Source organism: Chlamydotis macqueenii, chromosome 7 (genome assembly GCF_036417535.1).
Source record: "Chlamydotis macqueenii isolate bChlMac1 chromosome 7, bChlMac1.mat, whole genome shotgun sequence".
Taxonomy (NCBI): domain Eukaryota; kingdom Metazoa; phylum Chordata; class Aves; order Otidiformes; family Otididae; genus Chlamydotis; species Chlamydotis macqueenii.
Window position 1 is genome coordinate 3,294,380 of NC_141562.1, and position 16,454 is coordinate 3,310,833.

General features: G+C 33.2%; 1 protein-coding gene across 6 annotated transcripts in view; it reads right to left on the reverse strand.

Annotated features, from left to right (window-relative positions):
- KCNMA1 (potassium calcium-activated channel subfamily M alpha 1) overlaps positions 1-16,454 on the reverse strand; it is a 494,817-nt gene that overhangs the window by 105,546 nt on the left and 372,817 nt on the right. For all 6 annotated transcript variants that reach the window (XM_086752630.1, XM_086752629.1, XM_086752628.1 and 3 more), the window contains exons 17-18: positions 5,080-5,166; positions 838-914 (exon numbers count right to left, since the gene is read on the reverse strand). In XM_086752630.1, coding sequence (XP_086608756.1) covers positions 838-914; positions 5,080-5,166 — 164 coding nt within the window. The remainder of the gene's footprint in view (positions 1-837; positions 915-5,079; positions 5,167-16,454) is intronic.

Below are 16,454 nucleotides of genomic sequence, written 5' to 3' on the forward strand. Positions count from 1 at the left end.
AATATTCAGATATCCATTGAGAAATGGATCCCTAAATCCTTTTAATATCAGTATTACAAATATACATGAGTCAAGCATATATTTGGCTAAAACATGGTTGTGATACTTCCTGCAAAAAAAAAAGCCCTTTCAAAGTATATATAGATAAAATGATAATTTTCTCTATATTTATAAAAATACAAACACAAAGTCTGATCTCAATTACAAAACTGAATTATTTCTTCATGCAAAGTTTTCCAAACAATTTAAAAAGCAGACCTAAGAACTTAACTAACCCAAATATTAGCATTACAGCTATGGAATTTTCTAAAAGGATATATTTAAGAGGAATTAATATTTAGTTTCTTCTAGAAAATCCCTTCCTCCAGTAAAACTGATTGTTTGTTTCAATAATAATTTCTTTCAATAGTTAGATGATGGGATATTATTCCCTAGTTTCTTCTTTTACAGAATCATGTTCAGCAAAATAGATAGAAGTTCTTTACAGAAAAGTATTTGAAATTACTGGATTTCTGCATGAACAAGAGCAGAACTTCACTGTTAGCTCATTCTTAATCAGAAACTTCCACAATTAAATCTAGCTTGATTTAATTCTTCAGGTTTTGTTAGCATTGGACCCTAATGGACTTTTTTTTTATGAAGAAACAGGTGCAAGTGGTATGAAATGTAATAAAAATACATGCACTTTAGAAATGCAAATGGCACTTTGTTGCTGTGCATTTACTTCTTAGCTTTTCTGCAGCACTGTGTAAAACATGTAAACATTTGTACATATATTCTTCAAGGCTGACCAGTTCATGAATAGGAGAGGAAAGGAGTGACAGAAATATTACTTACGCCGTTTGCAGCCACATTTTTTTATCCTTTTGGGATCTGTGATGTCATCATGACAGGCCTTGCAGTAAAAAAATGCCCTAGAGAGACAGAATAGAAAAACTGACACATTTCTTAATCCATACAAATTAAATTAGTCCCACATTTCCTCTTCTTGCAGTACCAAATTAATGAAACATGCCAGCACTAATTTCCTTTAATCTTTGAAAATGTTTAGATATTTAAAGTAGGAAATACTTGCTGCAAGACCATAGATTTCAAACATAAGACTCTAAATTAGTGTTTCTTTTAATATACTTTTATTTGAAAAGTAATTGAGAGAAGGGATGATAATTATGACACACTGTATCAGTTCATTTGTCCTTCATATTAGAAAAAAAGAGCATCCAATTAATTTTGTCATGACAACATATATATAATTAATTCTCTATTCTTATCAGATATACTAGATTCTTTTTTTTTTAATTGGTAAAGACTGTCTATAGCACCCTTGGCCAAGTTTTCAGCCTGGTCACAAGACTTCATTCTGGATACAAAGAGAGACTGCAATGAGATCAATGTAACAATAACATCAGATATGGTAGTTACAAAAACACCCCAACCAAAACCAGAAAGGGCAAATCCACTCAAAATAAGTTCCTAAAGGAATGTATAAATAAAACAACTGAAATAATCTTGATTCAGGCTATTTTTGTCTTTTATATCCAAATAGAGCAGATTATTTTTGTTTTGAACAGACAAAAGCCAAAATTTCAAACATAAATATGTGATTAACAAGGTGAACCATCTAGGTTTCTATTTAATGTTTTTGGTTATGAACTTCCACTCTGGTATCAAATGGCTCCTCCCCACAAGGTTAAGCACAAGTAGAACTAAGGAAGAGAGAAAGGATAAACATTTGACTTTATGTAAGATTACAACAACATTGCAATTTAATAAATACACATCAGACTGCCCACTGGAGAATTTAATCATGCCTGTCAAGTCAACATGTAATGTAAGGCTGCTGTGACACATTTCATGAGGATCAAACAGCTGGCCTCTAGCTGGACAGTTACAGTTTACAGGATTCTTGCTGGCATAAAAAATTAAACATACTTTTTAACCTGCTGAAATTTCCTTGCATGTATCCATATTGAGGGTATGTGAACTCCATGCCTATCTTCCCAACCCTTACTCACCGCTAATTCTAAATACAAATTGGAAGAACAAAAGGTGCCACTTTACAACCACCCATGGATTTTGCCAACAGTACTGTTCATAGGTTTAGGATGGTTGGATTGCTACAACAGTATGGAGGTCACTGGAACAGAAAAATGTACAATCCAAAATATAAAAAGAAAAATAAACAATATTAATACATAGCCTCTGAATAAACACAGCCTTTGTCAGTTCAGCTAGGATGATTGCTACTAATTCTTTTTAGATTAATTAGACATGTCCACCACAGGTGGAACTATATTAAAGGAAATATTCAGAAATATGAACTAGATAACTAACACAAATAGCTATGAATTTATCGAAGTTATTTTGCACCTCTGAATAATGATCCAGGTAAAGTAGCCCATCAGGAGAAAGGCAGCAGGTCTAGCATATGAGATATGGACTAGATAATACAAATTTAAATTTGAAGTAAGATCTCACTGAATGTTATCAACTTTTCAAAAATCAAGATAGCATGCAAGCTACTAATGGAAGATATAAGTCCTAAATGTAGCAGACTTGATTTCTCTAAGAAACTGCCAGGAAGATTAGTCTTTCAGACTGTGAAATTGTCTTACTATTTCCAAGAAGCAAAAAGCAAAACGAAAAAGTCCCTTCTCTGAGCACTTGCACACTTTGCTACAGAAAGTTTCTGTTCTCCAAAATATTCACCTTCCAATAAAAAGAAAACAAACTGCCTCCAAGGAAAAGAGAATAAATGTTTTTAACCATGAGTCTATGTAGAGACATAAGCAAGTAGGGTAAAACTGCCTCCAATTTTTACAATTTCTCCTAATCCATCTTAAGTCCCTCTATTGAACAAGAATCCACCATCACAAATATGTCCTCACAAAACTTCATGGCATGAACTGGACATTGGTCATTTCTACAGATTCTGTTTTTGAAATCCACTGCAGAACAAATTCCCTAAAAAGTACCCTTCAGTCCTATGTGCAAAGTCAAGAGCAAATGCCTGAAGTGATCACTGTAATAAAATTATCCTTCTATATAATCGTGTTGAATTATGTGAATTTGAAGCCTGTAGATTTCTGATGTCAGTACCAACATATAAATGGATACAGAATAATAAAGATGCAATGCATACGGTTGGTATTACTTGTAAACTTTCAACATTTTCCACAAAGCTATTTACCTAAGCATAATTGTTTCTACGTATAATTGTTTCTAATGTGAAACTATTGCTCTAAAAATGCAAAAGTAATTCTAGCAAGAAAAGTAATTGAACATTGCATATTATATTTCATTGTGGAATATATATTTGATAAATATGAATACCTTTAACTTAAAGGAGCTGAAATTTCTCCATTAGCATGCCATACAAAACCAGAATAATTTAATTAGAATTTCAGGTATATAACGTTTAATTTTGCTTTATTAAAAAAAAAATATCCTTTTCCCCTCCAAAACACTTCAAGTTTAGAACATATTTCTTACTCTGATTCATAGCTCAAAAGGGTGAAATAAACAATTTACATAATTGGTTTTGTTAGTTAAAACACATCTGATAATCATTCGCTTTGCACAGAACAGCTAAGAAATGTGGTAAGGGAGGCAGCCTGTTTCTAAACAAAGCCTTATGCAAAAAGCAAGGCAGAATTGGGAATTTTGTTTCAGCTTGCTATTAGATAAAATGAATGATGTGTAAATTTCCTCTAAACACATTAGTAACAGTCAACTTCTCCCTGTTAAAAAATGCTATGCCAGTAATTTTTACTAACAGACTGAAATAATTTCATAGGAGAGTGTAAAATGCCTTATAAATTTTAAAAAACCTAGCATCTCAGTGAAGGAATGTGAAGACAGTTCTGTATATTCAAATGGAGAAAAGCACCAGAGAGGAAAAGAACTATATGCTGAAAGGCAGCGTACCTGAGGCAATGCTGGATGCAAGTACTCCAAAGATGGTGCTAGAAATATGAGAGGACAGGAGCACTGCTGTGCTGTTCTGTATGCTTCACCTAGCCAAAAACTCTTAGCTATTTCAATGAAAATAGAATTCAAGTTCTCAGTGATTTTGCTGTTTTTTGATGTTTTGACTTTCTTTAAATATTTGTGGCAAATACGCATTGCTTAAATATTATTTTAATTGTAGTTTAACCATAAAAAGTTTAGGAATTACTAAAGGTTATCATTTGAACATTTTATCATTCTAAGTACAAGACCTAGTTAAAATATCTAACTCGAGCATCAAGTAAAAATTAGATTCTTGACAGTATGACTTACAATACAAACAAATTATGAGGAAGCACTCAGTTGCAGATATTATTTTATTTTTTTTTTAATCTTACAGACATTGAATAATTATTTCTTTTAAAAATTATTTTCTCATATTGCTCTTTTATTCCTTCCAAGCATTTTATAATCTTAACAAACAGGTTTAGACACATTTGGTGCTAAACATAACACCACAAAACCCCTTGTCATTCAACCAAAATCTAATACAGCCAAGAACAACGAACCAGTGAAGTTGTCTACAACAGTTGGGGTACACTGACTGTTGTAGTATGATTTATTATTATGAGGCCATAGAGTATGTAGTTCCAGTGAAGAAAAATTACAACAACATAAACATTTTTCTGTTAATGCAATTACAAATGAATACAGTAGCTTGCTCAAATCAAATATTTGCTAAAGTCTACATAAACTACCCTAAACCTGAAACTCTGACAAAACTGTAATCCCTATACTCCCTCAAAGCAATTCCACTGAGACAAATTAATTATAGAGAAATCAGATAAAAATATTTTACATTTAGTACTTCTAAATCTAGTAGGACTCAGAAAAAGGTATCTTTATTTCTTTTCATATCTGCTGTAAAATTATTTAATTTCCTTGATATTTACGACTGTAGTTAAGAAAACAGTATGCACACATGGTTGGGTCACTAGAGTACCAACTTGATTACCCCTGAGAATCTTTAAAGAGATAATAACAAAAACTAGGTGAGGTGTTTACATGTAAAGAAAAAATAGATATTAAATCCTATATGTTTAAATTTAAAGATTAAAATGTAGGAATTACCTTTTTACTTCTTTGGCATCACTTGCAATGAAGAATCCTAAAGTACCTTCTTGAATCTTGACATGGTTTCCAGGATTGATTAATATACTGCTCAGTGAAACAAGAACAAAAACAACAAATTCATAATTTTAAATTACTTTTAACTGAATGTTCCAAAATAGCCTTATTTGGTTCTGTTATAGGGGACCCACTAGTTAGGAAAGGCTGCAAGGACATTTTAAGCCATTCTTCCTTGAAATTTCCAATCAAATAACATTTCCCATCCTTTTTACAAAAACTTAAGTTTGAGACAGTCATATGCCTCTGCCTATAATCACATCACTTAAGTGTTTGCATCTGTTTTCTTATGTTTTTGCATTAAACTTAGACTATACAAAATAAGAAAGCCTCTCAGAAACATGATGTGTGAAGCTGAGCATTTCAGCTTTCTTGCTCTGCAATGCCAAGTGGTGAAAAATTCACAATATGGTGAAAAAGGAAGAACCAGTAGCCACCACTCAGTAACAATACAAAATATCATTTATGAAGATAAACTCTTTGATGTAAATTTTTGCCGATTTCTAGTGAAACAGAATGTTAATGGGACCCCTATCTGGACATACAATGTTATTGTTTAAAGTAATAAATACACACATACACTCAAGGGGAATGGTACAAGACAACCAGTTCACGATAGCTGAAAAAACATAAAATTAATAGAAAATTTTTAAAACACTGCTATGCAGCCATGGAAGAACAATAGTAACCTAATCATACTGACAAAATAGCCTCAGCTAAATTTGATGAATGAAATTACAAACTGCTATCAAGAAGCGAGGTACTCTCTACAAAATGCCTCTTTTATTTTCATAATAATTTAACTCTAGATTTTATGTAAGGCAATTTGCAAAGTACCAAGTTAAATACAAATATACAAATAGAGATAGATGTAAATATATTCTCCAGTAAGTTTTATTAATATAAGTAAGCTTTTGAGTTGATAAAACTTAATAAAGCTTGGCAAAAGTTCTCTTCATTGTCTTTTATTAAATCTTAGCCTTTGTAAGTCAAAATGTAGTAATGGCACATATATGCAATTTACAGTAAATGAAGACTACCAGCAATTTAAATGCTTGTGAATTTAGCAAAAATTGATTTAAGGAAGTATATATATACAAAAAAAAAAAAAAGTACGTATCTAAACAGACATACATTATTAAAATTTGAAGGCCAAAACTATTTCATGTTATTGTTAGGAGGGAAAACGGGTCTCAGTAGATTTCTTATTAAAGATGTTATGCATTATCTATACATTAGTAATAAATCAGTGTGACAAAAATATATCTGAAAGCTTTATAAGAGCGCATTGTTTTGTGTGATTACACATGCCCACAAGGCCCTACAAAAAGAATATGCAAGCGGCAAAATAAAGTGCTCACAAGTTAAGAACTAAAAGGTTGCTCATGCAGCCGTAATTCAAGCCCCATTATTGTTATGATACAATTCTTAATTTAATAGCCACAAACTACTTTTTTTTTCCCCTTAAAATCTGTAACTTCATTCAGTGGTGTTTTATTGCTATTACTCCAGGTATCGTTTCATGTAGTTTATTTCTTTAAAATCAGCATCATATTTTTCTTATGTGTTTCTGCAGGATTCATTGCTATAGCATGCAAAATATTCACAAATGCATAATTTATTTTACAAGAATAATGAAGATATAGTATTATCCCATTTTACATATAAGAGATTAAGTCACTATGAGATATAGTAGCTATTAATTTGGATTGCCTACAGGCCATTTTTTTAAGTATTTAGCATTTCATAGCTCCATATACACCTAGGGACTTTTGCTGTAAGAAAGAATGCTCAACATTTCCAAAAGCCCAGCTTCTGGTTCTCAACACAATAAACACTCAGAGATCATCGGTAAAAGGTTTTGTTTAAACTATTAGCTCACTCTCAGATAGACATTCTGTGGCAGAGGCTGGAACAGAAATTAAATCTCAGAGAAAGCATTTACCCAGATATCCTTCCTTTTCCTTCATTCACAGTTTCAAGCTTTGCAACAAAAAGGAAAGAACTACAGAAAATGAAAGTCATCACCACAGAAAGCAGGTTCTACTCCACAGCACACTTCAGTAGTATTGCAAAAAATGAAATGTTATGGTGTAAATAATGCCTACGTTGTACACTCACATAAATTTGATGAATTCAAGTTGTACAGCTAAACTTCGCATCTGGTATTTCTTTTGTTAGTGTATTGGCCTTAACAGTTGCGCTTGCAACCAAAACATTTACCTAATGCAGTTTTAAAATGCAATTTCACAGGTTTTGAAATGGAATAAAACAGATAGGGAAAAACCCCAAAGAGCCCCACAAGAATTTCTTCATATGAAACCAGTCATTCAAGACACAGAAGCTGGAAAATTTAGACTCCCTGCACAAACTTTGGTCACTTGAGCCAACAGAGCACTTACTAGCTGTTACAGAGATACCCTACCAGGCCATCGTTAAGGGAAATGAGACATACACGCTACCAGTACACTCTCAGAAAAAAAGTTGAGAATGGGCTATCTTAAGTCTGTGAGTCTATGTAAGCCTAGATAAGTCTCAAGAACCAGGACATAATCTTTCTGCTAGTAACTCTCCAAAGACTTTCTGACAAAACTTTTTATCATGTCTGTAACTGCACCTGTGTTTCGATCTCCACCTTTCCTCTTCCCTGTTTGCTAATCCTTAACCTGCTGTTAAACTCAAAAACCTTGTACAGATGCTAACAACATTTATTTCTATGATACGCTTCATTCTAAAATGTGCAAAGACTTGAAATATGGTTAGGGTTAGCTATTTTTCTTAGATACAAATGGGTACTAGTCAGTCAGAAAAATACTTTTTTTTTTGCCCTTATTTTGTTCTTTGCCCTTAATCATGGAAGCATTACAGCTTTTCAGTGAAAACAACTGAACACAGTTCTTTACATAGATTCACTTTTCTCTCCCTCATCTCATTCTTGGAGATAGATAAACCATACCAAATCAGTTAAAAATCCTACCAAAAGCTCAACAACTACAACTTCATAAGCTGAGGTAACCACTAGATATGTAAATGTTAACTCCTCCTTAACATTTGACAAAGTAATAAGCAAATGAAGCAGTTATTTTAAGAGGCAGTGAACATAATCTTAAATCAGAAGTAACTGGCTTCATTTAGGATGTAATGTATTGTAAGTATCATTTTGTATCTCAAGGTTTTCTGAGACACATTAATTCAATTCAAATGGGTCAGTGTATAGACTATTTTTTTTTCAGATCTTATACTTCATTCCCATATTTTTATTTTCACAAATACAATGTATTTATAGCCACAAAATAAAACTGTGATTGCATTTAATGCAAGTCTTATGTTGAAAATAAAAATTAACCTGCCCCATCACTGCTATTAGCAAAGGGTTACAGCAAAGCCTCATAAAGCTTTGGGTTTATATACACACTAACATTTAACCAAAGCAAAATCATGAGCAATTTCTGCTATCTATATATGGATTTGTTAAACATACTGCTTATTAAAGCAGCAACTGAATTACTTCTTAGGAGACCTGTAGTGTCATTAACTAAAGTTATGCTTTGATAAGTACTCAATCTAGTATGTACAGCAAGGGAAATGTTTTAAATTAAAAGAATAGAACACAGGAAAAAAAGAGGACAGAGAAAAATAAAGCAAGCTTCTGAGCACACCAAGAAGAATGCATCCATCAGTTATTTAGAGATGCATATATCTGTTCAAGCAGCTCACGAAAATATGCATATATATCCTCACAGTTGAGAAGATAAGCACATGGCAAAGTAAATTGGAGTTTTAAGAGAGAAAGCTTCAGCTAATGTCTCATTTTTATGTACCTTCAGGGCTGGGGAGTTTTTCGGATATAGGAAGATGTAGGAAAAGCAAAAAAAAAGGACAGAAACTCATTACGTTTAATAGCAATACATAGAGCTAATCCATATGCATCCTGTGCCACATATTGGAAAAAATGCTCTTGATAATTATATCCCTGATTTTTCCAAATACATGTTTTTATCATAAAATAGAATTTTATTTTTTAATCTCCTAAATCAGCTCATGAAATCAAGCAAGGAATGCCAAATACTTTTAAAGTTTCTGAGTTCTTCATCAAATTTTGTAATTTTATAACATTTCTAGTTTAGGTTACCTCAGAAATTAATCAAGTAATAGCAAGCTCAAAAAAACCTTTTAGTTATAATTTCCTTAACAATTCCAGTTCCAGAAATACATTCCTCAGGACAAAGCTTTTCATGACAGGGGTCACATGTCACTGCAAAAAAAAAAATTATCTTTTGACTTGCTTGCTCCTTCACACATCAACATTTAGAACACACGGCAATTAGAGCCATGTAAACTGAATATGTGTAAATTAAAAATGATTTAATGTGTTTAACAGGAATTTAATGTACTTCTCTAGCATAAACTTAGGAGAAGCCAGTTCCATTACTTTACAATACAACATTGTAAGACACCTCTGGAACAGAATATGCTGTTTGGAAACCTCTGCTTTATACTCATCTGATGTCTAGCAAAAGTTATTCCATTTGCTAAACAAAATTCTCTTAGTGAATGAATGCAAGATTATGCCACACATCAAAAAATGACAGACAACACCCTTGAATTCAGTTTACTCAAAGGAACCACAGAATGAATCACAGAATGGTTTGGGTTGGAAGAGAACTTCAAAGATCATCTAGTTCCAAGCCCCCTGTCACGGTCAGCGATACTTTTCATTAGAACAGATTGTGCAAAGCCCCATTCAACCTCACATTGAAGACTTAAATCTCAGGAGAGAATCAGGAAAAATAGGATCTATACAGTTGAAAATAAGTTCCCAGACTCACTGCAATGTAAGCAGGTAAAGCACAAATGGGAATTAGTGCATATTTGAGATGCACAGTTTAAAAAAAAAACAGAAAAACTCAAATGTGGTCAGAAAAATTCTAGACGAAGGCTTATGTATCTCTTAACTTTTCACTGAACAATCTATGTAAAAATAGGACATGATGATTTTTTCTTGTCAGTGGAGAATAGATATCTGTTAATAACTCAGAGAGACTGTGAATTTTTGTCACTTTACTCACTTGTTGGTTTGCATATTTCTGATGTTTTAAGTATACATGATACCTTTTGTAAAATACAGATACATGAAAATACCTGTTCATTCATTCTTATATACCTGAAACTAACCCAGAACATGAGCACTGCTCAATATCTTTTTGGTAGAGCATGGATGATTGAATGCATAATACAACAATATTATGATCTTGATAAAGAACACCATATTATGTCTTCCCTTAAAGCATTAAAAGTGAGCTAAGGTTTTGATTAGTAATTACAGGTTTTCCACATTTTGCCGAAATTAAAGATATTTAATGGAAAACCTGACAGTTGGAGGTTTGAACTGTAGGACAATTTGTGAACTGATACTTTGAGGCAGGACTAATTCCGTCCAGCTCTTTATTTTTTACTCATTTCTGCTGTTGGATCATTTTTATTTGTCTTCTGCTTTCAAGTATCATACATGTTCGATTCAAATTATTTTTCTTGGGTTGAAACAGCATTAGAAACAGATGGCTGTTATCTGTTCATATTACTACAATACATAAAACATTATTTGTAATAAATTTGCAGTACACAAAAATTTCAGTAGAAGAAGAAAAGTATTTCCTATAGCTTTCTATAATATTCATCTATCTTCTGTGTGAAACACATGGAAAAAAAACAGCCAATCAGCTTTAGAGTTTGAACCATTGTTACACTGCATGTATTTATTGGTAGGCCACTTGCTAAGCAGTATGGCTCCACAATTTGCTTTGCACAGCTTGAAACTGAGTAGGCTTCCATTACTACTGAAGTTGTAAATGGATGTAACTTTGAACTCTTAATCTAGACATAGCACTTATACAGCAGATGAGTCTCAGATTTCCAAAACTGTCAGTCTTCTCTGAGAAAAATCAAGGAATCTTATTAAGATGAAAGAGGTGCAGTAAAGGTATTAAAACTGAGCTGACAAAGGCATGTGGAGATGCCCACCAAGTACAGCACAGCAAACAGGCAAGGGTAACAACATTTTAGCAGCAGTATATGAAGACTAAAAACTGGAAGACATAGATAAGGTCAATCAGTAGAGACGTATACTGGAAGAATTCTTTTAAGAATTTTCCTTGTCAGTAGCCTCAGTTATATACTATTCTTGTTTGTTCTTACTTTCAAGGTTACATTTTAGAGAGCACTAAAGGTGGGATTCATCTCATCTGTCTTAGAATGGAAGCTGCTTTCAAGAATTGTTTCTCTCTTCCCTTGCAATCATGGACTAGTCTGGATAACTAAAAGGTTAGACAGCTAACATTTAGATGGATAAAGTTAGCTGAGATGAATCCCTTTATCAGTGACCAATCAAACAGTTCATGTCTGTATCAAGGAAACTTGTCTGATTCAGTTAACAGTCTTTTTTTTTTTTTTTTTTCTTCTCTAATTTATGGCTACCCTGAAGAAAAAAAAAAAAAAAGATCAAAATTGTTGAACTCAATGAAACACAAATGGCAAAATTTTTACTAAACAAATGACTAAAGCTGTAACAACTCTGTTTTAAACCTTGTGGTAGATGTACTGTACCATTCCCCATGTGACTGAAACAGTAACAATATCATCTAGTAATCAGGAAGATGTAATATTCTTTAAATACTAATAATACAGTATCTAAAACAACTATGTGGTATTACTGTCTATAGCTACCACATTTAAAAATAAAACCAGCTATTATTCTTGGTTGTTTCATGCCATGCCCAGATGAAATGCACCACTAGTAGCATAATGGCCTTTTAAAATGTCCCATGTCATTCACACAACTATAGAATTAGAATTACAAAATTATTTTGAGACAGTATCTTTTGTTTCAGAGTATGTTTTGAAGTGGAGTGTGAGGGTAGGTCCACAAGTCCCACAGTGGGAGCTGCGTGCATACCAGCTTCACACTGATTGTAACACATAAGTATCACTTCTTTCTTCTGGGCTTTATCATTGACATTAATTCAGATCCATATTGCTCTACACAGAAAAATCCAGTAAAACACTAAAAAGAATACAAGGCAAAAGACAGTGCACGTTACATGCTACAGTATATTAAAGCTTAATTACTACAAGCATAAAAAAGGTTGCTCCCAGGAGTTAAGTTCTTTACAATAGCAGCTACGAAGTCATGGTCTACAATATGCATAACATATTTTCTTGGGGCATAGTCCAAACTAGTTCAACGGTGCTGATAAATTCAATACGCTTTGAAACAATTAAATTATTCCTTCTGGTTCCAGAAGTGATTGATTATCAGTACAATGAAGCAGCACAATATGCTTTATTCTGGGAGCAAGCAACTTCACTTGGTACAACACTTCTTCATATTGCTCATCATGCCAGCATTAACATGCCTTCACCACAAGATAATATATACTTAAAAGCAAGAAGCAAAGTAGAGGTGCAACAGCTGCAGATCCTTGAAGATGCTAAGTGTTGCAGTAACTTCTCTGCAGTTGGATCATATCAATAATGCCAAACTGACAGGAAGTCACCTCTCTTTTCACACATCTATTCAGAAACCACAGGAGAATAAGACTAAAAATTAAATAAATACAACACATACAACACACGCAACAGAACAGACATGGAAAGTAAAGTTTGGAGAGTATGATGAAGAAGAAAATTGAAATGTCTGGACAATGAGAATGGTCTTCAAAGAGCACCACTGACAGTTAGACAGACTGTTATAAGCAATTAGAAAAACAAAGCTGGGAGAGGAAAGAGAGATGAGGAGAGGAGAGGAGACGAGAGAGATGGAAGAGCATGCCTTGTTTACTTAATCCAAACTAATAGCAGCAAGAAAGTAGACTAGAGAGGGGTTCACTCCATGGTACACCAAAATAAAATCCAAAACTTGCTATTACAAAGAAAAAACCAAAACTGAGAAACGAATACATTTGGTAACATCTTCATAAATGAACTTAATAAATATCACCAAAATGAATATGACATATCATACAAACTATCCATGGCACTTTCACTGGAAAAGTACAATAGCTCTAATGAATACTGTATTATGAATAACTGGGCTCAAAACAGGACCAGCAATGCAAAGAATCAGGTATTGGTTGTTGTTAATGGAAAGTGAGACTACAAGAGAACACGAACTACTGTGTTGCAAGACGTGTCTTGAAGAAAGACTCTGGGAAAAGGAGGACATAAATGAAGGTGTGTGAATATGGAGACAATATGACAGCACAAGGGCTGGTAAAGACGAAATATACATTGTCACGATACAGTACAAATGAAAAAAGAGGAGGGCAGATGTTAAAAGTAAAGTCTGCTTTTCAAATGCAACAATCTGATGACCCCACAAGGGGAAAAAAAAAAAAAGCCTAAAAAAAACTTATACTGTTCTATTTTGTACTTCCTGCAAAGAAGTTAGTGCATGAGTCACAAGAACCAACAGAGAGATAAAATGCTATTCTCTCTCCTCTTTGAGACTGGGGGCTCATATATAAATATACACACAGATATATACATATATACACACACACATAGACAGATTATATATATATATGTATACATGTGTGTGTATATACAGAGAAAGATAGACAAAGATGTTATCTTCCTGTGTTCTTGGCAAGGAATTAGTCCTGAAGTTAGAAGGAGTGGAGGTAGGATTGAGGTTGGAAGGAAAGGTAACGAAGAGGGCATACCGCTTTCGGCTTCTGCAAACGACAAGAAAAAAATTGCAAATCAAACACTTTGATAAGAAATTAACTGACACCAAAGCAAAAGCAAAAAACCCCTTTATTTAAAAGTCTTCAAGGCTCAAAGGTTTTTCTGCTGAGAATGAAAACAAATATATGGATAGACAAAGAGAAATTTTAACAAGAGGAGTAAACATGGGGTGCAGTAGGAAAGAATCCTGATAAGGCTTTCCTTCTTGCTTACTCATGTGGAAAAAAAATAGAAAAAAAAAAAAACAAAGGGAAAAAGGAAGGCAAAAATATTTCTAAGAGGGACTTCAGATGAGGAGTTTGAAAGTCTGCATTTCAAAGTGATATTCTTTGCTATCTATTTGGCAAGCTCTGCTGGGACATTTTCAGGTTGATGTTCTCCATGTTTCTTTTGCATTTTTTTTTCTACAGAAGAAACAAAGTCTCTCTACAAATGAACTAAGAAAGACCATTTTTAAAGTATTTGGCTTGTATCAGGGACTTTTTTTTTTTTTTTAAGAAGTGCTTCCTGCTCTTAGTAACTGATTATAATATTCACAGATACTAATTAGAGATGAAGGAATGGCTAACTCATATTGTGACCTGGAACTACTCAAGTGCAGTCCTTAGTAGCTGGTCAGAAACCCAGTAAATTCAGTCATGTTTTGTAAATTCAGACGTTTCTTTAATAACTGAACACTAATTTAAACATTATTAAATATACAAATTGAAAGGTAAAGAAAAAAAAATCTAATAATGGCTATTTTAATTAATCTTTAAGACACCTTGATGAGAAACAGTTGCCTAGAAAGATAAACCTACTGTAGATACTTTACCCATTATTTGAAAACTAGTTTGTATTTATCATATCTATTTTACCTATACTTAGGCTTGAAAACTTTTAAATTCTGCTTTTAAGCAATCTTGTAGGTTCATAACTCGTTTATAATTAACAATCTAATGCTGTCAAAATTTGTTATTAAGGTGTGCTTACTGTTTTGTGCACCTTTATTAGGAGTCGGGAAAAATGGAGAAAAAACTCAACTGCAAGCAGGAAGCTCAGCTACTGCTAAATTGTACATTAATATTAGCTTGGATAGCATTCTGATTATTTATAATTACTATTTATACCAAATCTGCTATGTTAGAGTCAACACAACTTTGTTGTAAATCAGAAAGTTTCAGAAAACTGGCACCTAAGAAATTACCTCGGGGAAAAAAAAAAGTGCATATGCAAGTGAGTTTATGCCATGCTGCATGTAGTGAGGCCATTAAAGTCAATGAAAATTCTACTATTGACTTAAAATGTTATTAGGATTTATCCTTAACACCGAGGTGAAAGGGGAATTAGGAAAACTAGAATGCTCTTACATTACCACTTTCAAGAGCTGCACACACTTCTGAAGTCACTTTGCATTGCTTTAGCTCTGAGTGCAAAGTGATGAAGGCAGATGAAATTAATCTTAAAGGAAACTCCCTGTGTAAGTAAAAAATCATATCTATATAATTTACTTGTATAGATATTCTATTATGACTAGTAATACACTGTGGGAGTAAGATCTTCTCATCCCTTAGGCAGAAAGAACGCTTTGAAAATTTCCTCTGCTCCCGAAAATACTGGTCCTAGGCCTGTCTCAGGGAGAAAATACTAGCTCTTAATAAAAGAGCTAATATTCTAAATGTCTATTTATATTTATCATTGTTGCTCTAAATTGTAAACTATGTAAAAACTCATACCGAGTGAAAGATAAAAGGGGACCATCATCAGTCCACCCTTCACCTTCTTCATGAAGAATTACCAATTAAGAATGTAAGATGTGAAGTAGAATAAAATATTTCCAAAGTCAACATCAACAAACATAATTGGTAAGTGACAAATTTATCTTGTTCAAAGATAGCTTGCACTTGTAAACCATGTTAATCTCATTTTTATCTTAATTCTCCATCTTTTCATTTAGTAAGATGCAAAGAAATGCAAGTATACCTAAGAAGTGAGAAACAGAAGTTTTGTTCCATTACCTTTCTGGTTAGACTAAAAGGCCCCAGCTCAGAAAACCACAAATATGTACTTAACATATCTGGGTTGAAGAGCACAGGAACGAGTAGAACAGTACAGATATGCTGCAGGTAGCTCTGTGATTCACTAAACAGTGACTAGAAAATTATCCCTGGTTAACAAAGTCAGTAGATATTACTGTGGATTAGATTTGTAAGGAAATGAATATCTAGCGTATATTATCTCCTCTTGGTACATATGTATTCACAAAATCCAGCTGTTAATATCCCTTTGCTTCCTGCAATTTTTAGGTCTTTTTTTTTCTACCAAATTAATTAATTGTGAACTGTTACCTGCATAGCTTTAAGTACGAAGGAATATATCACTGTATCACATTGTGTTACTTTTTGGGGGATCCTCTGCATCACCTTGTGATTAAGAACTCAATCCAACTCCCACTGAAGTTAGTGCAAAGAATGATATGGAAGCCATAAATTATCTATTACTGAAAAAAGACTGTAATATTAACACTTATGTAAGTAAATGACAAATAAAGTAATGACAACCTAAATTTGGACAATAATTCTTAGGAGAACCAA